At 37.1% G+C, this 25,343-nt stretch overlaps 4 protein-coding genes across 11 annotated transcripts; 1 reads left to right on the top strand and 3 right to left on the bottom strand.

Annotated features, from left to right (window-relative positions):
- Window positions 1-619: 619 nt before the first annotated feature.
- LOC117210169 (zinc finger protein 880-like) lies at window positions 620-3,928 on the top strand. Of its 2 annotated transcripts, none has more exons than XM_033452921.1 (4): window positions 620-948; window positions 1,328-1,770; window positions 1,845-2,450; window positions 2,611-3,928. In XM_033452921.1, the coding sequence occupies exons 2-3, from the start codon at window positions 1,368-1,370 to the stop codon at window positions 2,309-2,311; spliced, it is 870 nt and encodes a 289-aa protein (XP_033308812.1). In that variant the 5' UTR covers window positions 620-948; window positions 1,328-1,367; the 3' UTR covers window positions 2,312-2,450; window positions 2,611-3,928. The 2 variants fall into 2 exon arrangements, with proteins under 2 accessions (XP_033308812.1, XP_033308811.1); XM_033452920.1 differs by having other exon boundaries at window positions 1,311-1,770.
- Window positions 3,929-11,507: 7,579 nt separating this feature from the next.
- On the bottom strand, window positions 11,508-14,762 carry LOC117210167 (zinc finger and BTB domain-containing protein 49-like). Of its 4 annotated transcripts, none has more exons than XM_033452917.1 (4): window positions 14,610-14,762; window positions 13,143-13,490; window positions 12,211-13,060; window positions 11,508-12,122 (listed from the first exon to the last, which is right to left on the bottom strand). In XM_033452917.1, exons 2-4 carry the CDS (start codon window positions 13,467-13,469, stop codon window positions 12,016-12,018), a joined length of 1,284 nt encoding a protein of 427 aa, XP_033308808.1. In that variant the 5' UTR covers window positions 13,470-13,490; window positions 14,610-14,762; the 3' UTR covers window positions 11,508-12,015. The 4 variants fall into 4 exon arrangements, with proteins under 4 accessions (XP_033308808.1, XP_033308810.1, XP_033308807.1 ...); XM_033452919.1 differs by lacking the exon at window positions 14,610-14,762 and adding an exon at window positions 13,897-14,463 and having other exon boundaries at window positions 12,211-13,012; XM_033452916.1 differs by lacking the exon at window positions 14,610-14,762 and adding an exon at window positions 13,897-14,452.
- A 1,924-nt stretch (window positions 14,763-16,686) lies between these two features.
- On the bottom strand, window positions 16,687-23,265 carry LOC117210069 (zinc finger protein 384-like). Of its 4 annotated transcripts, none has more exons than XM_033452689.1 (4): window positions 22,260-23,265; window positions 19,452-19,629; window positions 18,565-19,052; window positions 16,687-18,415 (listed from the first exon to the last, which is right to left on the bottom strand). In XM_033452689.1, exons 3-4 carry the CDS (start codon window positions 19,032-19,034, stop codon window positions 17,095-17,097), a joined length of 1,791 nt encoding a protein of 596 aa, XP_033308580.1. In that variant the 5' UTR covers window positions 19,035-19,052; window positions 19,452-19,629; window positions 22,260-23,265; the 3' UTR covers window positions 16,687-17,094. The 4 variants fall into 4 exon arrangements, with proteins under 4 accessions (XP_033308580.1, XP_033308579.1, XP_033308577.1 ...); XM_033452688.1 differs by lacking the exon at window positions 22,260-23,265 and adding an exon at window positions 20,850-21,041; XM_033452686.1 differs by lacking the exon at window positions 19,452-19,629.
- Window positions 23,266-23,933: 668 nt separating this feature from the next.
- Window positions 23,934-24,709, bottom strand: LOC117210070. Its single transcript, XM_033452691.1, has 2 exons — window positions 24,491-24,709; window positions 23,934-24,388 (listed from the first exon to the last, which is right to left on the bottom strand). The coding sequence occupies exons 1-2, from the start codon at window positions 24,505-24,507 to the stop codon at window positions 24,049-24,051; spliced, it is 357 nt and encodes a 118-aa protein (XP_033308582.1). The 5' UTR covers window positions 24,508-24,709; the 3' UTR covers window positions 23,934-24,048.
- Between the last annotated feature and the right edge of the window lie 634 nt (window positions 24,710-25,343).

The following is a 25,343-nucleotide window of genomic DNA, read 5'->3' as shown; positions in this document are numbered from 1 at the left end:
TTAATAGGTTTATTTAAATTTGATCGAAATATCGAAGCTATTTTCACTAAGATAATAATGTAAATATATTCAATTGTCACACAAAGAAGAAGTTACGGTCCTGAAACGTGGATTTATTTACCGCAAGATGTCATCATTGCGAAAATGCATTCTTATCTAGTCATACCGGTTTTAAATTTAAATAAAAATAGCGTTATTATCGTAGATATGCATTATAACCAGTACCCATTGAATATTACGAGCTTTTCTAGCAAATAAAAGAAAAAGTTAAAATAAAATTTCGTCATATATATGAAATATGTATGACATATCAATACATAAAATATTAATTAATAATACACACACATAAATACATAAAGATGAATGAATATTATATTCTTAACGTTATTAGAAAATGATTATAGAGTACAAGGGTACGATATATATTTGAAGATACAGAAACAATGCTAACTAAATAAATGCAATATTTTTATGATAGGAATATATAATAAATTTGAAATCATTGGAAGACATTGATTAGAATCGTTAAAAATATTACTAAAATTATAACATATTTGTCTAATATTTATTGATTTCATCCGGATATATATTGATACAAATCGTTATTTTTTTTCGACGAATGCCTTAAATAGCCGCCTCTTTTAAATGCGTTATACCTTTTCTATTGTGTGATCATCGCATCGTCACGTATTTCGAAACGAAACTGCACTATACAAAAGTGATCATGATTGAGAGAGATTAATCGAGTACTTAGTTTGTTTAATAATATCTTGTTAATAAATGAATCATTAATACGTAATCAGAGTGTATAGTTTTGTAAAATAAATAGCCTGTTAGAAGAAGGACTCGGAATTTCTACAGCAGCTGATGTGTAAAGATGGCCAAGCTCAATACAAACAAATAGTGATCAGTTATGTGCTGATTTCACAACTGACTGTGCACTAAGGGGTGAGTAAATTTGATTCACGCGAATAATGTAGATAAATAGTTTTATTCTGCAGTAACTGCGATATTTTCTAAGAATATTTCGAATTTTCAAAAATATTGAATAACAAATGACATCTTTCCTGACCTGCTCAATAAAACTTCTCATTTACGTCAAATTTACGACAGCGTTGTCTTCATATGTAAATTTTTGCTAACTGATCCTTGTATTCGAACTGATGTGTCGTTCACAGTTTTATCAAGTTTTTTTTTTATTGTTGATAAAATGTAAAAAGTAAAGTATTTTTTAGTTTCGCTTTTTTAAGATAAAAATTGAAATTCAATCTCTTAAATTATTAATGCAACTTTTCTAAAAATGTTAACAGTATTTTTATATTTATAGACAAACGACAAGGATATTTACTTTTATCATACGTTGAAAGATGGCTTATGATCCACGTAATATAAAATATCCATCTGATATGCACAACCATCAACATAATCAGCCTAATATCACTGGATATACATACTCTGGGCATCCGGTAACTCATGTTCAACAAACGGATGAAAATAGAAATGAGAATAATTGTGGAAATAAGGAGACATGCCCTCAGATATCTCATCAATCTTCGGGTACACAGACTATTCAAAAAGTAGATGCAGCAACTATGACTGATCCGTTACAAATAGATTTTAGACTTACTTCAGAGTACTTAGCACGATGTTCTAGTACATTAGGTTTACCATATGTAACTAAGTATGAAGAAAATAGCAACAATTCAACGCATAATTGCCAAGAAATTCGACCAAAAATTGAATTTGAAGTTGAGCCACAACATATCAATGGTAAACACATGAAAAAAGATATAACAGAAATTGAGAATGTTCTTTTTTGTAAATGATAAATTTTATTGTTTCAGGTATGTTAATATATCGTTGTCCAGAATGTTCATTCAGATTTGAAGACAGAGAGGCGTTACACGAACATCTGGAAGATCACAGGCAACGACCTCACATTTGTGATATTTGTGGCGCAAGTTTAAAACGCAAGGAACATCTAGATCGTCACAAACAAGGACACAATAAAGATAGGCCTTATCAGTGTAATATGTGCTGCAAAGCATTTAAACGCAATGAACATCTTGCACGTCACATGATTATACACTCAGGTAGCAAAAATCAAGTTTGTACAGAATGTGGCAAAGCTTTTTATAGAAAGGATCACTTAAAAAAACATTTGCAAAGTCATAATAGTAGCAGAAGCAAAAATCTAAACAGTTCGCAGAATAATCAGAATAGCCATAATAACGGCGAAGAAGGATTAAGTAGTTTTGCAATGATGATGAGGCAGACTGGGCCACCTCCATTTTCTATTTTGAGAACTTAATACATTTTTATCTTAATCTTAAAACAAAGTTGTTTTGTAATTTAGGCAATTTAAATTTGAGAGATTGATACAGCGAGCTTTATCAGAGACACTTTCATGATGTAACGGAATAGTTGTTGATGGTTCCGAATTTTGCAGTTTCAAACCAATTACAATCGGATTGAATAACTACAATTGTTCAATTACAGCTATAGTAGACTCTAGGTTACAATGTTGCGGGATTATCCAAAATTCCAAAGGCTCCGGTGTTCTTTCATCTCCAACATATATATATATATATATATATATATATATATATATATATATATATATATATGTATTAGTCTGGAAATGCTACTTATAACGTAGCTGAAAAACAAACAGGCTCTAAATTAATTCTGCAAATTTTATATTTCTCTTTTTAATATGCCTCTAATATGCACAATATTCTTAAAGTAAGAACGTACCTGTTAAGGGCAGTTTTTTGAAATGTAATATATATATTTAGATACTTTAAATAATTTTATTTAGGAAAGATATTTATATAAATTATTCAAGCTTTTATATAAATTACAACTGGGTATAAGCCCTAGTATCGTTGAATTTTTTTCTTTAAATCTTACATTTGATATGATGTTCGAAATGTATGGAAAGAACAAGAATAATGCTAGCTTAGCAATAAAATGTTTAGTTTCAAATTTAATAAAAAAATGTTAGTATATTAATTAGATGTATCTTACTGTGTATTCTAAATTAAAGCAGCCTTTGTAAGACCAGCTTTTAAATACTTTCATCTTTAAGCAAAAAGAGATGCAAATACTCTATAATACCGTGCACAAACGATTCTTGTTATGCTCAAGATACTGAAAGAAGATGCGTATTTGTTATATATGATGTGTGAAAGTGGAACGAAAATACATGATTTTGTTTTCTGCTAAGATAACGGTATCAATCATCTTGGATCATGTGCCTAAAAGAAACAGCATAATAACACCTATCTTTGCACGTAATTATGAAAAAGGAATATAAAATCAACGTTAAGAATAGTCTGTAATCAATGGAATACATTTTGTAGCCCTAACTGGAAAGGAACATTGCACAAAGTACGGTTTTTATCGATATTAATTTCTCCGGTACTTTTTATTTATATGCCTTTACCTTCTTTCATGTTGTACATTGTAAATATGTAGGATTAAAGAAACTTTGATCCATGTTAGAGTAAGAGCAATGTTCCTTAATGTTTAAAGTTGAAACAGCGATGAATGTAAGGATATGTCATGTTAAATAATTTAATACTGCAGTTTACATTGTGTGAGCGTGTCAGTATGTTTGTACGTGTGCTATATAGAAATATATAGATATGCGTATAATATGTAGTAATATGTATTGTATTATATTAATATGTTATATGTTATACGCGTATTTACACGTGAAATGTTACGTCAAATTACCCCTGTAAATTATGTATTTATATTTATTAAGAAGAACCGACCATATATCGGCTTTACTATATAACGCTTCCAAAGTGTACATAATCGGACATATTACGTGAAATATGGTTAAAAAAAGATCAACGTTTTGTTATCGGTTGTAGTAGTTACAATTAAACTAATAAATCATTATTACATAAAATTATAAGTCGTTTTAAATTAAATCATATTTTATAACCCATTTGTGTGTGTGTGTGTGTGTGTTTGTTTGTTTGTTTTAGCATCAGGATATGGAGAACGAAGGAATTATGAATAATAAAAATTAGCATATTTTCTTAGATGACTTTTCATACAATTTTTATATATATATATATAGATATATATATTATATATATAGGGTATTACATAAAGCAGCACTGGGAAATGTCCGAAAAAACGTTCACAAACTTTAAACTTCTATCCTCGCAACCTAAATTCGTCTGTCTGTATTTTTTTTTTTTATACCTACATCTCCCTTTTATACGTTTCGTCTTCTCATCTACTACATAAGTCTTGCTTTTTTGTTTGTCTCAAACTGCGTACCTCTTTCCTCGTCCTTACATTCCTGAAGATTACATGTTTTTTATGCATTCTATACAAAAATAAAACGCTGAGATCATCAGAGGGTTCGCATAGTTATACACAATTTCTCTTATTAGTCCTTTCTTTCTTTTTTTTTGTTTCATCTTATCTCTCTTCCCTTTCTTCTTCTCTCTTTTCCCGCTTTCTGCTCTCTCTCTCTCTCTCTCTCTTTCTTCTCCTCTTTCTTTTTACTACTCGTCTGTTCTTTCCCTTTTTGATTTACGCACCATGACGAACGAACGGTATTATTTTACTCTTTCCTTTGTACCCTGGAAGACTGTGGTACAAATGTTTCGGTGAGGAACAAACGGAAATGAAGAAAATGAAAACATGGTGGATTCAAACAAAAGGCTCGTATTTCCTATATTCCGAGCTTGAAAATTTCACTATTTCCCTTTCTTTCTCCTTTATTATCTATCGGATGTCCGGAAAATCCACAACCGGAAACGCAATCTTAGATTCGAAAAATGAGTAACGAGTAAATTTCTTTTTCGAAGGAAGTACATCGTTTATCGATGTTTAATACTTCTTTTTCGTATTTCTTTTTTTTTCTTTTTAATCCGAAGCTACTAATAATCGCAATTATGGCAGTATCTATGCGCTCTTTAGGCATACGGTTTATCGTGATACACTAAACGGTGGTGAACAAATCGAGAAGTTCAAGAAATACAGTTCTTCGAGACAAGACAAATACGATTCAACTCGAGATATAGCTACCGAAACTTCAAGTTTTCTAAACGATATATCCTATTGTGTGCATTCAGCGGTGCGTCGAAATTAATTCTCAGAGAGTTCTATACGGTTTATATAAAATATTCACCATTCACAATTTGGCTAGTCTATTACAAAAGTATATACCTTGCTAACATTTGATCGGTCGCAATGTAAGTACCTTCGCGCTATTTCGAGTAATCTATAAAACGTCAGCCTTTGCAGTCTCGTAAAAAGTTTGTAAGAATATCTTTCTTACGGATCTTTAGTATTGCGTTTGTGTGTCCAATAAGAAGAGTTGCTTAAAAAATCTTTTACAGATCTATTTAGACAAATTGCATGTACGATTTGTTGGCACCCTCTGCACTTACGTTTTCGAGTAAAATGCTACCGTATTAAAAAGCAAAATGAACAACAAGAAAACGAAATAAATTACGAAACTATCAAAGTTTTCATATTTTTATGTTTTTACTACATATTCTTTTTAATTTCCAAAAATGTTCTCCAAAGTTATGAATCGAATGTGAGTTTCTTTTGTCGCGTGGAACAAGCGATTCATGAGTGCAAAGGGTTCAAATAAAATCACTGTCATAACTTCTCTACTATATTATCGAGACAAAACTAATGGAAGAGAGAAGAACAGAAAAAAGAAAATAAATTGGCTCGTTGCGTCGCGGACTCTCCGGCTACTCGGTAGATGTCTATTTTACGCGTAATGACTTATGTGCAATGCGTACTTATCATATTCCCTAGGCTATTGGAAAAAGAGGAGTTTAAATGCTTTGTACTATGTCGAGGAATTTGTATATCTTTCCATATTTCCCTTCCGTCGTTACTCGCCTGTTGTGCTGACGTCTCTGTTTGAAAAACCGGTAATCACATTTACGCACACGCGCACAGAGGACGCACGCAAAAAACGCAAGCACACATACCACGCCGACTGGACAAGCCGAGAAACTGAACCGCGGCAGCTGGATACTCCGATAAAATATACACGTAAGAACAGCGCCCGTTGGTTCATGCAAAACTTCTCCTCTTTCATTCGAATCCTTTACGGTCTAGCTCCTCTACTAATTTCATTTTAATCTATAACTTTTTCCAAAGGACTTATTACGATAGAAGAATCGGTTAACCGGATTTTTTGGTTTTTTAACTAATTCCCAAAATAGATAAAACAAGATATCGAAATGTAACGGTAATTTAAGTTCCAGAAATTAATTTTTCTTTCCTTTGCTAAAAATTTCTATTCTTCTTTCGTTTGTTTGTGTGTGGAAAAACTGATAAAGTTAGACTGTAAAGGATCGTGTAAGTACACGTGTACTAACTGCGTCTTACGTCTAAGGTTACTTAAAAAACCAACAGCTATCCGATGAACTTTATAAAAAATTATTCGCCTCTCGATCGAGAAATCATTATCTTGCTCCATTCGAAAACGATGCATTTTTACTTGGTGTTCGTCTTAAGTCTATCCCTTCTTTCTTTCTTCTTCGGTTTCGTTCTATTTACAAGGAAAAAAGTGCGCGGGAGAACGCTTCGGTGCCTCTAAATATATTAGCGCGAATCTCAAGTTTCGTTATTGTACTTTCTCCCCTCCCTTTTGCGTTCTTCTTTTCTTTCATTTTTGCATGAACCAACTAAAATCCGTAGCTCGCGCGCGAAGCAAATTATTACGCTTCACGCGACGAAGCCATTTTTTTTAAATCGAATTCATTTTCGGCTCTATTCTGCATTAGTACGATTAAGAGTTTTTTTTTTTTTCGACACTGCGTAGAAAAATATGGTTTTCATTGTCACCCTCATATCTCTCAGTGAATTGCGTTTGATTTACAACAAACTGTTACCTTTTAAACTTTTAGTTTTTTTTCTTCTTCCCTGTTCGATCAATTACCTTTACGTCTGATCGCTCGTCGAAAACAATCGGTTTTACGATAACTACACGGTAAATTAACGAGAAATCAATGCTCGAAACTGTGTTTTCCATCGTCGTCGTTCTTTCTGGTTATTCAATTTTTCTCCTTACTCGTTTCGACGAGGTTGAGATCGATAGACGCGAAGACTCGTCGTTACCGAACACGATGTCCCGTTTCGAGCAACGATTACTTTCGAACTTACTACAGAAATAGCATTCAAACGTCTAATCGTATCGCTGTAAATGATAGTATACGAATAACGCAAAAATGTAATAGTAATAACAATAACGGTATTTCGTGATATTAATCCTCTATAATCTAAACAAAGCATTCGATGCTTTGAGGAAAAGTTCTCATTTTCAAAAATTTTGGAGACCTTTTTACAAATTTGTTTCTTGTTCCAAGAGAAAATGTTTAATGCTTTAAGTTAAAAGCCATTACATACTCGCGCGCATTACTACGAATAGTCCATAGAGGATTAAGTAAACACCAGTACGAAACGCTTTTACCATACGAAAAAAGGAATTCTACGAGTTTCCGTGAATTTGTTTTCTCAAGATTTAAGACCTTTCTTTCTTATGTCTTCTCCCTTACAGTTTCTAGTAAAACTGTAAAACCAGATGTACGCAAATTCAATCTGTTATTATCATTTTGTCATTTTTCCCATTCTCTCGCTCTCGGTTTCACTCGCAGTCTCTCCCTTTCACTCTCTTAGCTCGTGCAACTTAGGCAATAAAGGCCTATACCTTATTACTACTTATGCTCTATAAAACGCGATACTTATGCTCGTTTAATCATTAGACACTACTATATCGATTACAAGAACGGAAAACGTATGTATCTAGGGGCAGAAGACAAATTAAATCATTTCCAACCACTGAGTTCGCGAAACAGAGTCCCTCGGTATCTTCTGTAACGAAGCTGTAGTTTCGCTTCGTTCGATTCATGGTATAAAGTAAAATATCTATACGCTCGATACACAGGAAGGAATAAGTACAAAACGTATACATAGCTCTACCAGCGAAATTCTAATCTTGAAAAATGCAAATAAATATTTCCCATCCCATCCGAGTAACAAATTTTCCACGTCCTTTTATACTTGGCTTTTGCCATTTAACGAAACACAAAAAAGATTGCTAAAAAGGAAAATTGAAGAAATCATAATTGAAAAGTACAGAAAAAACGTGTTTCTTCGTTCTGTTCGCTCCCCTTTCGTCAATAACTCTCGTCTCTGGATCCTCTTTTTTTTTTCTTTTTTTCTAAAAAACACACATCTTACTTTTTCTTCTCTTTCAATAATCATTTTCACATTATTAAAAAATATTTCATCTTCTTCCTCTCTCGATCGCCCGTTGAACCGCTTTTTGTTCATATCTTTTTTGTTAGCTTGCTCGCGGCGCAAAAAGAGTGTCGGATGGCGACGAAAACGACAAAAAAGTTGCGAACGGGGGACGAAAGAGGAAAGGAGCATACACAGGGTGTCCCGAAAAAGAGCTATGCACGAGGCCATATCCATGGACTTTTACTCATAAGGTGGAAAAAGTATGCAGGTGCGGTTAAAGTCCAGCGCTATGCAAAGGCACCGGAGAATTGTTATTTTTCTTTCTTCTCTTCCGTTTTTACAGACGCGTTAACTATTCTTATTCCTCCCTTTCCTTTCTCTCCTTCTCATCTTTTTTTTCTCTAGGAACACCAACTATGCCTATTATACCTCGACGAAGTGGTCGGTTTTCTGAAATATCAAAGACAAACTGTCCGCCTCGTCGAGCGCGGAAATATCAGGTTCTTTCTCCATTTTTTTATTCATTTTTCTTTTTGGCTACCCTTGAAAATAGACCGCTTCTTGAGCCTCTCATTTGTTTAATCTCTCAAAAAAAAAAATCATACGTCGAACTTCTGAAAAATGTTTCTCTCCCTCCCTCTCTCTCTCTCTCTCTCTCTCGCTCGCTCGCTCGCTCTTTTTCGCGCGCGCTCGCTGTTTTATTTTTTCTTTTTATAAATCGTAAAGCTATTTGTCATTATTTTCATCTCACTTTTCCTCTTCATTTAGTCCACCGACTTCCTGTTCCGGAAAAATTTGATCTCTCTCTCTCTGACTCTCTCTCTCTCTCTCTCACACACATTATATATATTTTTATATTATATTATATACTTTTATATATATAACTACCCACATGTCAACGTTCTTTCTTCTTTCCTCTCTTTCCTTTTGTTTAATTCTTTCACAGGCTCTTTCTCTCTTTCCCTTATACTTTTCGGATTATTATATGCACGCATAAAACGCACGCAAACAAGCACACACGTCCCGACATATTTTTCTCTCCGATTCGGCGCGCGCGTGCATGTACACGCATACAACACACGCAGACATACGCATCTTTTATACTTCTCTCCTCTCGTCTTTCACTTACATATCGTAGTAATCTTATTTTTTTTTCTTCATCTTGTATACAAACTTACTCGCTAAAACATATAACCTAAAGTGTACTCTCTGTTCTCTTTCTTCTCTTCTCTTTTTTTCATGATTACAAGTACATGGCGGTGGAGTATTTTAATACAGCTCGTTCTTTTATACTTTTTTTAAATGTATATATATATATAACTTTTAGTATATATATATATATATATATACACATATATATTTGTATATAATATTTTTAGTACATCCTTATATTTGAGGTCTGACGAATCCTGAATTTTTCATATTACCTGCTATAGAACGTATATACGACTTTTGCTAGAAATATGATGCAAAACAGTCGGTGAGGATCGATTGGAAGAAGACCAAAAATTTATGATTACTGGAACAAAACTTGAGCGAACGTTAGAAAATAACTGTGTGTATATTTACGGTCAAACGTAGGAAATAATTAAAATATATGTATATCAACGATGAATTTGTACGTCTATTCTATTTGCATACCCTAAGTTCTTTACAAAATACTTTATAGTTCATTCTCGTAAGCAGTAATGGATCGCCGAAACGCGTCGTCCTCCCAACGAATACGATGCTTTCAATATTTTCCCTTTCCTTTCTCTCTTTCCTTTTTATAATAGCGCATCACATTCCTAACTACTTTTTTCATACGTTATATTCTTGCATTCTGTTTTCCTCATACGGTTTACATCAGAACGTAAACGTATTAAGCAGCTGTTGCGTGTAATGTTCAAGGATATAGGACGTTTACTTTTAAGAATTAAAAAAAAAAAAAAAAAAAAAAAAAACAGGACGAAAGGATAGCGTCGACGATCTGGTAGACTGAATTAATGCCTGTGGCAAGAAAGTATCGGCGTAGAGAGTTCGAAGAAAATGGCACACTGAATAATACTAAAACGAGGAAGAAATGGTTGAAAAAAACATATCAGACAAAGTGAGACAATTGGAACAAATGTCAGTTTTGTCCGAAACGATCACAGTCCGCGAGGGTATTTCACTTCCACGATGCGGATAAATAAGACATAAAAAAAGATTATAAAACTAGCATTCTTTTTAACGACGATTACTTGAATATTTACTATAATATATACGTATAAAAATTATAATAATAATAATAAACAAAGAAAATCAAAAGTACATGAAGTCTAACGAAAAACGTTCACTAACACGATCAGTATTCAACGAAAGTTAAAGGGATTTAACGAAAAAAATATGTATAAAAAACAATGTAAAAACGATATAAAAAACGATGTAAACTCCTAAAGAACTTACGTATATAAAAAAAGTGAGATATAGTACGATTCTCGGCGATATCGCAAAATATATACGTGTACATAAATACATACATATGTATATATACGCAATTATGTATAAATGTATACATACAAGCAAAAATTTGGAACTATATATTGTAAAATATAAAATACTGTCAACTTTGTATATATACGAAATAAATTTATAAAAACAAAAGCGAAATAATGTTCTTTCGTTCCTTTATCCACTAAAGTATTGCCACGTGTTCTTTTAGCTACTGCTTTGTAATGTTTCGTTAAAACATTAAATAACTCGACTCTAAAAATAAAATATTTTCTAACTTCGTCGAAAAGATTGTAAACATATTTAATTCTTTAGATCAAGATACGATCAAAATATCACTGAGTCGATGATTAAAAGAAACATACTTTTCAGGTTATTAAGAAATTGAAAGACGTTACATATTAATCGGTGGGATGACTCGTTTGCATCCTTATATACATGTCTTCATTCGCACAAATTCCAAACTTTTGTTTGTGTTCAACGATTTTCGGTTGACTAATTGAAAATGAATTTGTAAACTAAATTGAATCGTTCGGTTCAACTCATTTGGAAAAAATTTATAATATTTCTCTCTCTTGATAATAAGCTTAGCTTGATAATAAGTAGCTTCTTTGTGTTTTACATCAAGCCTTCATAAAAATATGTTTTGTTTCTCATACATACAGTAGTATGGCAAGACTTTTATATCAGGCTCTAATCTAACGCTCCTAGAGAAAATTATGGTGTCTCTTTTCCGTGTGCATGGAAACACTCTCTATGTCTCTTTCTTCATTTTTTTCTTTTTTTTTTTTTTTTGATCATGTACATACACATATGGCACACTTTTTCAAGATAAGATCTACGCGTACATATCTCAAAAACAATACCCGACACACAGGTGATAAAAACTGTGCATACCGTTGAAAAACTTATGCGACTGTCACAGCTTTTGCGTTATTGTACTAGGACATAGAGAGTCAGCAGAATCACGGATAATTGTTTGTTATCGTAGAAAACTTACTAAAGTCGAAACGAAGAAAAGCGGTCGAATTAACTCTCACTGGCTAAGAGTACTCGTATAATTTGTCAGTTTTGTTACCTCTTGATCGAGGTCTTCCCCTGCTCTCAGAAATCTTTAACGTGTCCCAAAAAACTGAGGTCGTGCGTTTGATAGTGGCTGGACGTAGCAAGTGGCGTGACACTCGATTGGTGCGCCACGTTAACGGCCGTCAAATGATGATGATGCAACGAATGATGAGAAGTATGCGAGTGAAGAATATTATTAGGATGGGGAACTTGGAAGTTCCCTGGTGGCGGGGCTCAGGACAGGAGAGGTCCCGGATGTCCACCAGAAAGAACAGACGATGCTGTAACAGCTGTTGTCTGCATGTTTGAAACATTATTTTGTTGTTGATTTTGCTGTGTACCTAGAGATAAAAGAATCTCGTTACCATAACAAAAATGCTTTATTTATGTCTATCATTACACAGACAAAAAATACTTCTATCTCCTTACCAGCATTTTGACTGAGCTCAGCTTTTACCCTTCTTGCAATGTGGCTTCTGGTATGCTTTCTTAAATGATCTTTACGATAAAATCCTTTTCCACACTCTGTGCATACGTGTCGTTTCTCGCCAGAATGTATAACAAAGTGTAATGTCAATTGCTCTTTCCTTTTGAAAGCTTTTAAACAAACGGTACAAACGTATGGACGTTCGGGGTTGTGACTCTGTTTGTGACGTGTAAGATGATCCTTTCTTTTGAGGCCTGCCCCACAAATATCGCACACGAATCTTCGTTCTAAAGTATGTCCCAGAAGATGTTGTTCCAACAATTCACGTTCTGGGTATGCCATATGACATTCTGGACAGCAATACAATGTAGAGCCATCTAGAGCCGTCGTTAAGCGAATTTCTCCAGGTTTTGGACGTGGCTTTTTCTCCTTGGGAGCCTTCTTCTTTTTCTTCTTTTTATTATTCGGGGACATCATTATGTTAGGCGTTGTTGTAGTTGCTACAGCTACAGAAGTGGTTTGTGCCATTTCTGATTCTTTCTTAATACTTTCTGCAGAATATTTTAAGAAATGATGTAAACTTAACGGTAAAGTACTAGCTGGTAAATGACTGAGGTAATCTGCCACTGTGGATCCAGGAGTAGCCAAAGACTGCCACGTAGCAGGCATAGTTGCAGGAGTTTGAGTATGAGCGTGCTGCTGATGATGTTGATGCATCGTATAATCTTGTTGGCTACCATTTGTCGTAGTTTCTCCATTGCGCTGTTGCTCGTCTCCCTTCTTTTCTTTATTTTTATCTTTATCCTGCAGGAGATTGCAAACATCTTGTTGATTTATAGTTTCGGTCGCTTGCTGAAAAGTTTCCATTCTCTATTAAGTACTTCTATATTATCCTATGCTTTAAATTTTAATACAGAAAGACAAAGTAGCTGACCTGATGATAAGAACGCTTTTCTGGCATTCCAGGCGAATTAGAGGGCCGCTGTTGAACTGGTTGAGCTTGGGAATATGGTACGTTTGGGTAATGATGAACATTGCTGTTAGGATAACTTGCTTTATTGTTCATCATCACTTGTGACTGAGCAGATTGCACGCCGTTGCTTTCAGGACGGTACTTTCCCATAACCGGCACTCCAATCGGAGGCTGGTTGGGAAAATGATTGGCGTAACGTCCGCCCGCACCGCCGGAGCCGTCGGTTGCGAACTGATGAATACTAGGAATAGTACCGGGAAAATGGCTTCCGAACGGCGGGAAATTCATTGCAAACCGTCAATCAAATACCTGAAAAATTGTAAACGAATTAGAACCGATATAAAATGATACTTATCGACACTTTACATACTACGAGTTACAGGATGGTTTCGCGGAAGAAGTTCGTCGGTCAACCAACATCTTTCAACATTTTCCCAAAATTTACAATTACGACGCGTTATCGTTAACATACTAATAAACATTGAACAACTCGTCGACATTAGACAATGATATGTGCCTATGAAATACATTGCAACCGCCTTAAACAAAAATTATGCCATCGTCCGTGGGAAAAACTCGGGGAGAGAAAACTCGGAAAATAAGTTGTCGGCGACATCGGCGATAACAACGGGAGAGACGTTTCGCGGGTACATGACACACCGAGACGAAGATATCTGGTACGTCCAACTTAAATGACGCCCGAGTATTTACTCACAGCAACGTCCCTCTCCCCATGTTTCTTCGCCGTGGAATCGAATCCTTTCCTCGGAGGGGGGTCTCCGAGAGGTGAGAGCGAGCGTAGGGGCAGATTTTTACAACACGAGAGACACAAGCATAAGAAGCAAGAGAACACAGCACGCCACCGCCACCGCCGCTGCTGCGTCAGCCTTCTGTCACGAGGAAATACACACAGGGGAAACAGTCGCGTTTCCCTTCTTAAACCGCACGATTGTTGTACAAAAAAAAAAACACGTAAATCTTCACTGGTGCATATACTAGGATATTGCACGCGTTCTTTTAATAAGGATTACGAAGGATATACACTGATTATAGAAAAGGGTAGAAGACGGAAAAAGACGTTAAAAAACGAATATTGTAAGCGGCGGAGGATCGTCGCGATGCGGGGGAAGGGTGGCCGTAGAGGGACGGCGGCGCGGAGAACGGGAATCAGAGGACGGGAAGAATGAAGGAGAACGGGGGAGGACGCAGGGGGGATGATCTGGTGGCAGAGGGATGGGTACAGTATGCGTGCAGTGGGATGAAGTGTGAGGGGAGAGACCCGGAGACTTCCCCCTCTCGGCACCTAGTCGATACGCGGGGGCCGAATTCGCACGAAATTCAGCAGAAAATGGCCGTACCGAATACGGAACATCACGAACGTTAAGCTCTAACTTAATTCGAAAAAATTTAGTAGAAAATCCACCTTACCATTTAGTACTTAGCAGCTTGCGCTCGCCTGGTACAAAAATTTTCACGAAGCCGAGAATCTCCGAAAAAAGATCCCCCGCTCTATGTGTGTGCCGTTGACACCTGTCCCTCAAGTCGGTGCCCCCACCCCATCCGTCCGCCCTCTACTGTGCCAGCCTCTTAACTATTTTTTCTCTCTCCCGACCCTCCTCGCGACCGCGCCGGCGAAAATGCCCGAATCCATCGGGGTTTTAACTTCGAATTGCTCCCGGCGACCTGCCATTATTTTCTCTCTCTTTCTCTCCGTCCATGGGAGTAGGAACAAGTTCGAGATATATACTCCACGGTCGTCGAGGAATACCACCAATCAGAAAGAGAAAAGTACGGAGCGAAACTTGACGAGGAATATCTTGTGTCTTATAATGTTATATTTTTGTAATTAACAGTTAATTAATAATCTTTATTATTGCAGAATGTGAAATAGAATTTAATAATATAAGAATTTATAGCTAATGTGTATGAAAATTGTTGTAACGAATAATTTATTTGCAAATGAATATTTTATTAAAATTAATAAAAATTAAAATTGTGTGTGTGTGTGTGTGTGTGTGTGTGTGTGTGTGTGTGTGTGCGCGCGCGCGCGTGTGTGTGTACTTATATATATAGTAACATAAAAAAATATATAATCCTTACATCCATTAATAGAATAATAACAATACAAATATACAAATGATTTCAAAGATTAATAGATTCTCCTGTATATAGATCATCGGTTAATAGTTTGTTTATTTAAAATGCATCGATATCTTTTAGACATTAACATCTCATGCTCGGTAGTTGATAAATTAAAAGTACGCGAATCAATAATACAAAAATTTTTATAATTGGTTAATCAATAGAAAATTGTTTATATTAAATGTTTTATTTTAGCTATTTTCTCCAATATTTATGTAAGTAACAATGAAAATGACTTATAGACTATCCATACTGATTATGATAATAGCTATAATAATATGATAATAAAATAATAATTATATTTCTTGTACAGTTATACCCATTGCCTTTGATAATGATACTTGCAATAAAAATTATTCTTTTTGTATACATACATCTTTTTCTCAAATGATCTTGAGAGTGTATCATGATTGATTAATAAATTGGATGATGGTTCATTCCCAACAATTATTTGCTGTAGCTCTGAAATGTGCATTTTATGATAATACAAAATCTTTTTTTCAAATATGTATATTCAACTGAAAGAAGAGAATTAAAAAGTTTTCTCATAAAAACTATTAGTTTAGTAAATAAAACGATTTAAATACTATACAAAATAAATTACACTAGCTTAGAATCTCTAGATGTATTAGTGGCTGTAAAACTACTTTTTGCTGAATTTAAATACACGGTTTTAATTAGCCACTCGTATTTTGTGATAATCTTAAATTAATTCAAAAATAACAGATGTACTTACATTTAGTTATTTTGAAATTTTTGTAATAATAAATGTATTTTTCTTAGACTGATTTATATTGATAAAGTAAAAAATGTATCTATTTTCATAAAAGCAAACATTAGCTAATCAATGTGTAGATGCAGATACAAATATAAAACTTTACAATTTATATCGCAAAACGTAGTTTTCTTTTAAATGTTAATCATCGTTCAACGGTTTTTACGATACACTCTTGTTTCGTGTCTTTATAATCACGTAAAGAACAAGTGGAATAAATAAATGGATTCATTTTATATCTGCGCGACAGTTTCTTCCCTTTTTGTGAACAGTAAATTGGTTGTATTTACAGCCCTGCCTTGTGTATTATTTTAGTTTAGTTTCTTATGCATTACGTATTTTTCTCGTCCTATATTTATTGTGAATAAAAAAAGAAAAAAAATTAACTTTAGCCGAAAACTCGATTGCATTCTGTGTGACGAATCCAGTTCGCGCTTTCAAAAATATATTTTCATATTTATATATTTATATATATATATAATATATGTATATATAAACTTCTTTATTTAATTCTAACTTGCGTCATGGAACTGGATTAGCGACAAAAACATTTTGAATTAAACGAGCAAATTAACTCGTCCTTCATAATTCTTTTTTTTCTTTTTTGCTTTTCTACACGTACGCTATAACGTGTACGCAAAAATGAAAAATCATACGTATGAACATCGTTTGTCAGTCAGCTCAGCAGTGTAATTATAATCATAGATTAATCTGGCCTACAACTTCCTTAAGAAGCTGATGGTGTACAAACTTCGAAATGCGATGGCTCGTCAGTAAAAGTATCTTTATTTAAAGATACAGCAAATGTCTCAATTTTGTAACACCACTACTAGGCAACGATAACCACCATCAACGAATTTTTTTTAACACAATACCAATTTGACTATGAGATTATAGAATTCAATCGGCAAGAACACCTTGCCTTGCACGACCTCTAGCTTGTTGATGATTAAATCGGAAGAACCGCCCAGGCTGACTCGGGGCGGTATGCTGCTGCTAATGCTGCTGCTGCTGCTGCTGTTGCTGCGGCTGCTGCTGCTGCTGTTGCTGCTGCTGCTGCTGCTGTTGCTGCTGCTGTTGTTGTTGATGATGGAGCATGGCCATTGCACCAGTTTCCGCAGCAGTTGGAAGAACAACCGTAGACTGCTCACTAACAGCTATCTGGTGGATCTGTGCCTGAGATCCTTGACCTACTTGTATTTGGATCTGCTGCAACTCAGATACCGAAGATTGTTGCTGTAATTGATCTGCTTGCTGTTGCAATTGTTCCGCCTGTTGTTGTTGATCCGTTTGCTGTTGCGAATTTTGGGAAGTATCGGCAATATTCGAAGGATCTTCTTTGATACGTTTTGCCAAATGGGATCTGGCATGTTTTCTCAAGTGATCTTTGCGATAGAATGCTTTACCGCATTCACTGCAAACCTCTGTTTTCTGTCCAGAATGTATAACAAAATGAAGATTCAAGTGCTCTTTTCGTTTGAAGCCTTTCATGCAAACTGAACAAATAAAAGGTCTATCCGGATTATGACCCAATTTGTGCCGTTCTAAATGTTCTTTACGTTTCAAACCTGCACCACAAATGTCACAAATAAACCTTCTTTCTATTTTATGCCCGATAAGATGCTGTTCCAAGAGTTCCTTTTCAGGATAAGCCATGTTACATTGAGGACAACAGAACAGTGTTGTTCCATCAAGAGCAGTAACTATGCTCACTTGACCTGGTTTTGGCTTTTTTGGCTTTGGCGGCTTTTTCTTATATTTCTTTTTTCTCTTAGGTTTTGTACCAGATTCTTGTTCCTCAACGACATCGGGAATAATAGCGGTTTCACCGCTTGCCACGGTAATCTGTACTGCTTGTTCACCGGACGCAGTGCTTCCAGATGCGTCTAAGCCATCAGCTCCTAGAGGACTCGACTCGATAGTGGCTTCTCTCTTTATCGTTTCTGCCGAAAATTTCAAGAAGTGCTGCAAACTAAGAGGCAAGGTACTAGCAGGCAATCTAGAGAGATAATCAGCCACAGTTGAGCCTGGGGTTGCCAGACTTTGCCAACTCGCAGGCATAGATGTAATATATTCCTCTCCACTCTGATTCCCTTGATTCTTAATGTTACCTCTCTTAATGAGAGCGACCGGTGTCGTACCTTCCTTCACATCTTCCTTCGACTCTTCCATACCTTCGCGTAAAATTAAATCTTGTGGAATCTGTGCGACGACGGTTAATCCTTCAGGTGCCCCTGGTAGCTGCACTGTCTGTTGAATGGTTTGTTGGGATGTAGTAGTGACTGCTGTGGATGTACTTTGGGTTGTTTGATCAGACCTAAAATAAGGGCAATATATATTCGTGTTAATTGTTTATATTCTAACATAAACATACAATTTAAAAAAATACGAAATAGGATACATTTACTATAAACAATCCTATGTAAAATGTGCTAAAAGTAATTTAGATGAAACGATGGTTCTTACGTTTGCGTCGTAGCCACGGTGTTTTGTGGTTGAACTTGAATTTGTACCCCATCTGCGCCTTGTTGACTATATGCAACGGTAAGAACTGTTGCGGCACCTTGGGGGAACTGTCCCAAAGATATTGGAGCCAAATGATATTTGGGCTGATCACCGCTGTTTCCACTTTGCGAAACGCTGGGATTGACCACCTGGATTTGGACGGTTTGCTGCTGTTGCGTGCCATCTTTTCCAGGTACGGTAATTGGCAGCGTGATAATTTGCTGCTGCTGATTGTTGCCCCCTTGAGCCACCGCGAACCCGTTCGGATCGACCGGCCTCAGATAATGAACCCCACCTTCGCCACCGGATAAAACGCCAACCACCTGACCACCAGTGGGTAGGTTTTGCGCGAATTTAGCGGTTGCGAACTGATGAACTGTGCCCGTCGGTAGCGAGCCTGTTGTGAACCCAGGGAAGGGCGTGAAATTCATCTTTCACGATAATTAAATCTGAAAACCAAACAGAATGTTGTTAGCATTAGGATATAAATAATGAGCATGAAATTGATCGGTTATTGAACGTCCGAAACGATATACAATATTTTTTCAGCTATGCAAATTTTAACACTGAATAAAGCAGTCAAAATGTAAATAATAATTAAAAACTATGAAAATTGTCAAAACTGAAGATATTGTGTTATTTGTTTGCTAATTATCAAATTCTATAAACATATAAAAAATCATATTATATCGCTATAACGTCTTACAAAGTTGAAAATATACGTGTTTTTTTTAAATTATCGTTTCTTTGCTCAAATGAAACGTATTTGCGTGTTACGAAACAAACAGAGTATCAAACACTTGATAACAGATACGTATTTACATATCATATTACACAACTACACTCACTTTGACGTATGAGTATTGCTGTCGAAGTTCATCGACCTTCGATACTTGAAACTGTTTCAAAACATATTCCGTGTTTTCATAGAATTCACAGATATTCTCTAATCCCGTAACGTTCCTTCAGCAGACATATTCCGAAGTAAAGTCAAGAATACATCATGTCTGTACATCGATCATGTTGCTAAATACGAAAAACAAATTGCAAGTCAATAAACATGCATAAAAACCAATTAATCTGAACATCATCTGTCATATATCGCAAACATCGAATCTAAAGATATTTTATTTCTCGTTTAATTTTATCCATCGTTCGGTGTCAATACTATTAACTCTATTGTATTCCATTTTCTATGTTCGTGTCCCGTACTCGATACTAGCTACAGGTGGTTGGAGAACTTGTACACGACCCGCTGTTGAAAAGTTCCGCGCTATATGTGTTCCTACAGTAGAGTACGATTACCGCAAAAAAAAAAAAAAAAAAAAAGAAGCCGCCTCCCCGAGCAATGTATGTGTACGTTACCCTATTCGTTCGTAATGTTCGTATCGTATTAAATCAAGATCAAGGTTGAGTGGAATAACATGCATCGGACGAAGGTAAACAGCAAATCTATTTGCTCTAAAGATACGGTGTTTAGCAATTTGGATCGGGCTTTCACACCACCGTTACCACCGCTACCCTTGTTCTTCCTGCGTTTGAAACGCGGTGCATTTGGTAACAGCACCCGAAGCATTTAACCGCGAAAGTGGTGAGAAGTTAAACGTCGAGAGTGTCCCGCGCTACCTCCTACCGTCGTAGTCTTAACTTCGAACCTCTTGACCATGTGTTGGTATGTGGGGGTGGGGTGAAAGATCCCCCACTTCACCCCCTTCCCCACCTCAAAGGGATCCGGGAGCAGGGAGGATAGTCGTCGAAGTGGCCCAGGATTGCACCCCACTCCACCATGATGGTGCCCCCCACGGGGGTAGGGGTTAGGAGCACTCGACAGAGGGTAGGGGGGAACCCATAGGTGGGAAAACGGGAACCCACCGCGAAATAGAGCCCGAGACTCACTCTCTTTCTCGTACTAACACACGGAATATCGCGAGAATAGGACGGGAAGGAACGGATAGATCGGTGTGTAGGTGCGTAAGCGTGTGCCGCAAGCTCGAAAGGGTAGGGGCATGTCAAGAAAGAAGGGAGACGATCCTCGACATACCGGGAACTCCCCGGGGAGGGGAACGCGAAATATCGGGAGAGAACATACGAAGCAGACATCGCGGCAGACGAAGTGGGACACACCGATGACTCTCGCCCTTGATCCACCCGGTGGGTAGGGAAGGAGTAGTAGAAAACGGGTGAGGGATAGAGAAAGAGAGAGAAGAGGTTAGGTTACCCGTGCACCTCTCCTCCTTTCGACGTACCCGAGGAGGGTGCCGTGTCGAATGGACGATTATTTCGTGCCAGCAAGTCGTTGCGGGTGGTTGCACGGCTTAGTTAGAGAAACAAGAAGAAACTACCGTAAACGTGAACACACACGCATAAACAGGACGCACCGCGGGATGCGTTTTTCGACTTTCGCGGAATGGCGTGTGCGACTGACCGGTCAGCCTCGCCGACGTACCGTTGTTGGACGCTTTTGCAAGACGCGCATGTCGTAATGGCGCCGATTCTCTTAAGGTTCAACATATCTCTCTCACACTACATAACCGTCTCCCTCGCGTACACGTATCGAAGAGAGCATGTCTGAGCATTCGCGGTTTCTAGAGGAATTCTAGTGTCTCGTATGATATCGGGGGCAGCGTACGTTGAATGGAACGGCTCTCGGGCATTGTGCAATCAGATATGCTTTCTTACTAGCACCCAGGCTAAGGAAAATACGTAAATTTCGCACACAAGTAATAAGATAGGGTAAAACTGTAATAGAGAGAAAGAGAGAGAGAGAGAGAGAGAGAGAGAAAGATACGCTATATACGATACAGATTACGACGGGTACTCTATATCTAACGTTGAACGGGTGTAGTTAAGGCAACATCGCAGTTGTGTAAACATCGAAGGCAAGTGCGCGCGCGCGCATATAGACGGCGCCGCGGCTGTTAGGTAAACTGATGGACAAGGTTACCACGTCAGCAGATTCGGTGATACATCGGCCATGATGGAATTGAGTACACGGTGACGCGAGAAAATAGCACAGGTCCGCGAAGCCCGATGCTTTGTTCTCTCGATGGTTATTCCCTCTCTTCTCCCTTTCGCCCTGCGTCTCTCCCTCCCTTCAGTGCTCTTTCGATCGCGCATCGGGAGACGTTACGTGGAGAGGAAGTAGGAAAAAGATCGGGCGAGTTGGCAGAGGCGAGAGCAGGGCAGAGGCGAAACGGAGGACAGAGTAGAGCCAACAGAGGCACAGGCAGGGCTGTTGTTTACACCCCCACCTCGACGGGTTAGAGGCAGCGAGATGCCACGGAGGGGCCTCCGAGACCTCGGTGGGCACCCACCACCACGCAATTTCCAACCCCACCAGCCTCTCAACCACTGTCCGCACCTCCAACCACCCCACCAAAGCCAGCTCGAGCCAAGCCGTGAGCCACGACGAGGGCCCCGCGACGATTTTAGTGTCTTGGGGTGGGTGCTCTGTGGCCACCGTTTCGCGGTTTCTCGTGCACGTTTCGCATTAGGAGTAAAACGCGTAAAGATTCGTGGGGCGGCATCCGTCCGCGGATTCCTCCGACTCGTACCTTTAGTTTACCGTACGGAAACACACGTATATAGGTGCACGCGAGTTACCTGGGTAGAACAAGACGATCATCATCCACGAGGAAAATGCGTGTCCTACTCACCCACAAGCAGCTGTGTCTCTCCCTTGTGCACTCCAAACGTTGTACTGCTACTACTGTCGCCGCGTCGGAAGCTTCGCGTAGTACAGAGACCGTCCGCCTGGCTGGCTCGCCTGCGTCGTTCTCAATCTTCACCGTGGCGGCAGCAACTTTCTCATTTCTACGTATACATTCGCCGCTGTGCCACGGCTCTCTTGGCTAGCCACGGCTACTTTGCTTACGGTGCACACGTCATACGAAAGAGAAAGAGAGAAAGAGACAGAAAGAGAGAAAAAGAGAGACGTACGTCGAAATTGTACGTGGGTCTTTCAAGATGATCGTGACGAGTCGTGACTCGTGATAAATTCGCGCACTACTGGCAGTCTTCCTGCGTTAACGGCACAAGCCACGACGCGCACTCATTTCCGGGTATACGACAGTCGAGCTCGATCGAGTATGGCCCCCGGTCGGTAGGTAAGCGTGGGTCTTGGGCCGGCCAACGGGGAATGAATTCGAGCTAACGGTACATAGCCACCCGACGGTGGCCACACGTTAACTCGAAGCGCCGTGATGCCAGGCCACTCTCCTAAAAACCACGAGCTGTGAAAGTAGACACCCTCCTTCTTCCTACGGATCCCAGGCTTTATCTTGAACGACCTCGTCTCACCGCCCTCGTCGAACGCATTCTTGTTTTCCTCAGTCAAGTAAATAAAAATACGTTTAACCGCGAAAACTTACTGCTGCTATTAATATTCTATCGGAGAAATATCAACTATGGCGGCGGTTACGCGCGGAGTATATTGTGAGAGCGAGGGGAAAGCGGCGCGTGCGCGCTTCTACATTAAACAAGTCAACTCGTAATAGAACCGTTCTATTTACAGATATTACAGATGATCTTTGTAGTTTTACAGGAGTCCCGAACTTTCGAAAAAGAAATTTTTAACAGCGCAAAAAACACCTGTCCGTCGCTCTGTCTTACTCTCAGTTACTTCGTTTCCTCTACCACTACAAAGCGACACTAACTCTGTGCGCACCTAGCGGAGACTGAAGTGAGGTTAGGTCGAGAATCGATATTACGAAGATACTTCGATGGCCGCCATATTTCTATATTATTGCGCGCCTTATATGAATCACTCGATATAGCCAGAGAGGAAATTCTTTTCTGATACAACTATTCGATCGTCTAATCCTTTATTGTAAATAAATAAATAAATAAATAACAAATAAATATATATATATATATATACTGGTATGTATATGCACTGACAACACGATATAAGTACATAATAAAAGTAAATTAAAAGCCTAATGTCTTTTTCTTTTTTCTTTTATAGATATTTTTATTACAAACATGCTATTTCATACTTTCACAATCTCAAAATACTTTACGATCTAATATATATTTATAAGAAAAATACAATTGATCGACACGTCATTAATATAGAAACATCAATTTAATTCAATTGCTATTGCTATATTATATTATAATAATAACGAAATACAGATCATTCAAATTCTAAATTCGTTAATCATAATTATGCAAATTTTAATTTTGTCTTTCCAAGCAAACTGTCGCTTGACAAAAAATTTTAAATACTCTTTTGATATATACAATTGCATTAATATAGAGATAATATCTTGATAATAAATAATAGATTGTTGTTTACAATGCTGAACATTAAATTTTTCAAGATTTCCATTGATTCGATTTAAGAAAATTCAAATTCGAGTAGAAATACATTGAAAAGGAATGAAGAAAATGATATGCAAGAAATGCTTAATGATTAGGAATTATAATTTGGAAATAGCGATATCAAAATGAATCAGATGCTCTCTGAACACGTTCCATATACAAGGAAAATAGCAGCTTGTTACTTTCGTAATAAAATGGATTTTCAGCTGCATCCAGATCAGGTTTATATTCTGTTATGTAACTACTTTGGCTAGAACTACATCCGTCGTATAACGGTGATCCTTGAGAAAGCTCTGAATAATTTGGCGATGGCATAAAGCTTCTGCCGCAGCAGTCTGTATCCATATTTTCAGTAACATTTTCATGCATGCCCGATAAACCATTAATATGAAGATTATTTATTCTTTTACTTAATGGCATAAATTCACTAAATTCTTCTTCCGCATCACGACCCCTTTTTCTAAATATCAGAAGAGAGGATGAATTAGCAGAATGAGATCCAACCATTTATATATGTTAAATGGTAGAGTGTCAATGCACACATACATCAACAAAAACTAACCTGTTAGCCCGAGTCATCCTTGAACTAATCTAAACTTTTAGCAGAAGATTTTAATACAAATATATTCTTAACCACAGCATATTATGATATTTATAACTTTTTTTCGTCGAAACAATTAACGTCGTATACTGTTGAGCTTACGTGTAAGTCATATACGTTTGTGAAAAAAACAAAGCTTGATTATACAAATCAGCAGTGCACTGCGATATTTTTATTGCTCTATAGTTCAACCTTCAGATGGTAGAGTGCGTAAGTGACATGTTTTTAAACAAAATGTTCTAAACTTTAGATAAAAATAAAACGATCGAGAAAGATAAATAAAACAGGTATGAGAAAGAATATTTTATATTAAGACAACTATACATTTTTTTATACTATAATATACAATATATTTATCTGTATGAAAAATGTTAGATATACTATCTAATAGCAAAAAAAAAAGACGAACCATCTTAATTTATAGTTTAAATAATTTGAAAGCTTCGATGTCGCTATCTTTTTATTTAAAATGCATTAGTCACACGAATCTATAAGTCGAGCGATAAGGAAGGGAATAAATAAAATAAAAAATAAAAAATGCGCAGAAAATTTTTTTATTGTAACGAGTAAGAATATCTTGTATTCAGATATTACACATAGTTGTGATTCGTTTTTCCCATAGAGCATGTCTATTAGGTTCCTGATATCTCGAATCTATTACCTACAATTTCTAATTGGTATTGCCAGAATTTCGTGACTTACGACCCACGATATAACCATCGATCATTTAGTTACCGACCGGAAGCGAAACATATATCAGTGCACATAAGAAAATAATATGTTACTCTTGTTAAAACTGACTATGCATATGACA

This window comes from Bombus bifarius, unplaced genomic scaffold (assembly GCF_011952205.1).
Source record: "Bombus bifarius isolate JDL3187 unplaced genomic scaffold, Bbif_JDL3187 scf7180000008199, whole genome shotgun sequence".
Classification (NCBI taxonomy): Eukaryota; Metazoa; Arthropoda; class Insecta; order Hymenoptera; family Apidae; genus Bombus; species Bombus bifarius.
This window is presented reverse-complemented; position numbering and strand designations above follow the sequence as displayed.

What these genes read in the sequence shown, in the direction of transcription:
- LOC117210169 (XM_033452921.1), top strand. Translation starts at nt 1,368, where the DNA reads ATGGCTTATGATCCACGTAATATAAAATATCCATCTGATATGCACAAC. An exon ending in TGAGCCACAACATATCAATG is followed by an intron (nt 1,771 to 1,844) that starts GTAAACACATGA and finishes TTATTGTTTCAG; the next exon opens with GTATGTTAATATATCGTTGT.
- LOC117210167 (XM_033452917.1), bottom strand. Translation starts at nt 13,469, where the DNA reads ATGAATTTCCCGCCGTTCGGAAGCCATTTTCCCGGTACTATTCCTAGT. An exon ending in AAAAGCGTTCTTATCATCAG is followed by an intron (nt 13,061 to 13,142) that starts GTCAGCTACTTT and finishes GAAACTTTTCAG; the next exon opens with CAAGCGACCGAAACTATAAA. An exon ending in TGAGCTCAGTCAAAATGCTG is followed by an intron (nt 12,123 to 12,210) that starts GTAAGGAGATAG and finishes TTTTATCTCTAG; the next exon opens with GTACACAGCAAAATCAACAA.
- LOC117210069 (XM_033452689.1), bottom strand. Translation starts at nt 19,034, where the DNA reads ATGAATTTCACGCCCTTCCCTGGGTTCACAACAGGCTCGCTACCGACG. An exon ending in ACCGTGGCTACGACGCAAAC is followed by an intron (nt 18,416 to 18,564) that starts GTAAGAACCATC and finishes CCCTTATTTTAG; the next exon opens with GTCTGATCAAACAACCCAAA.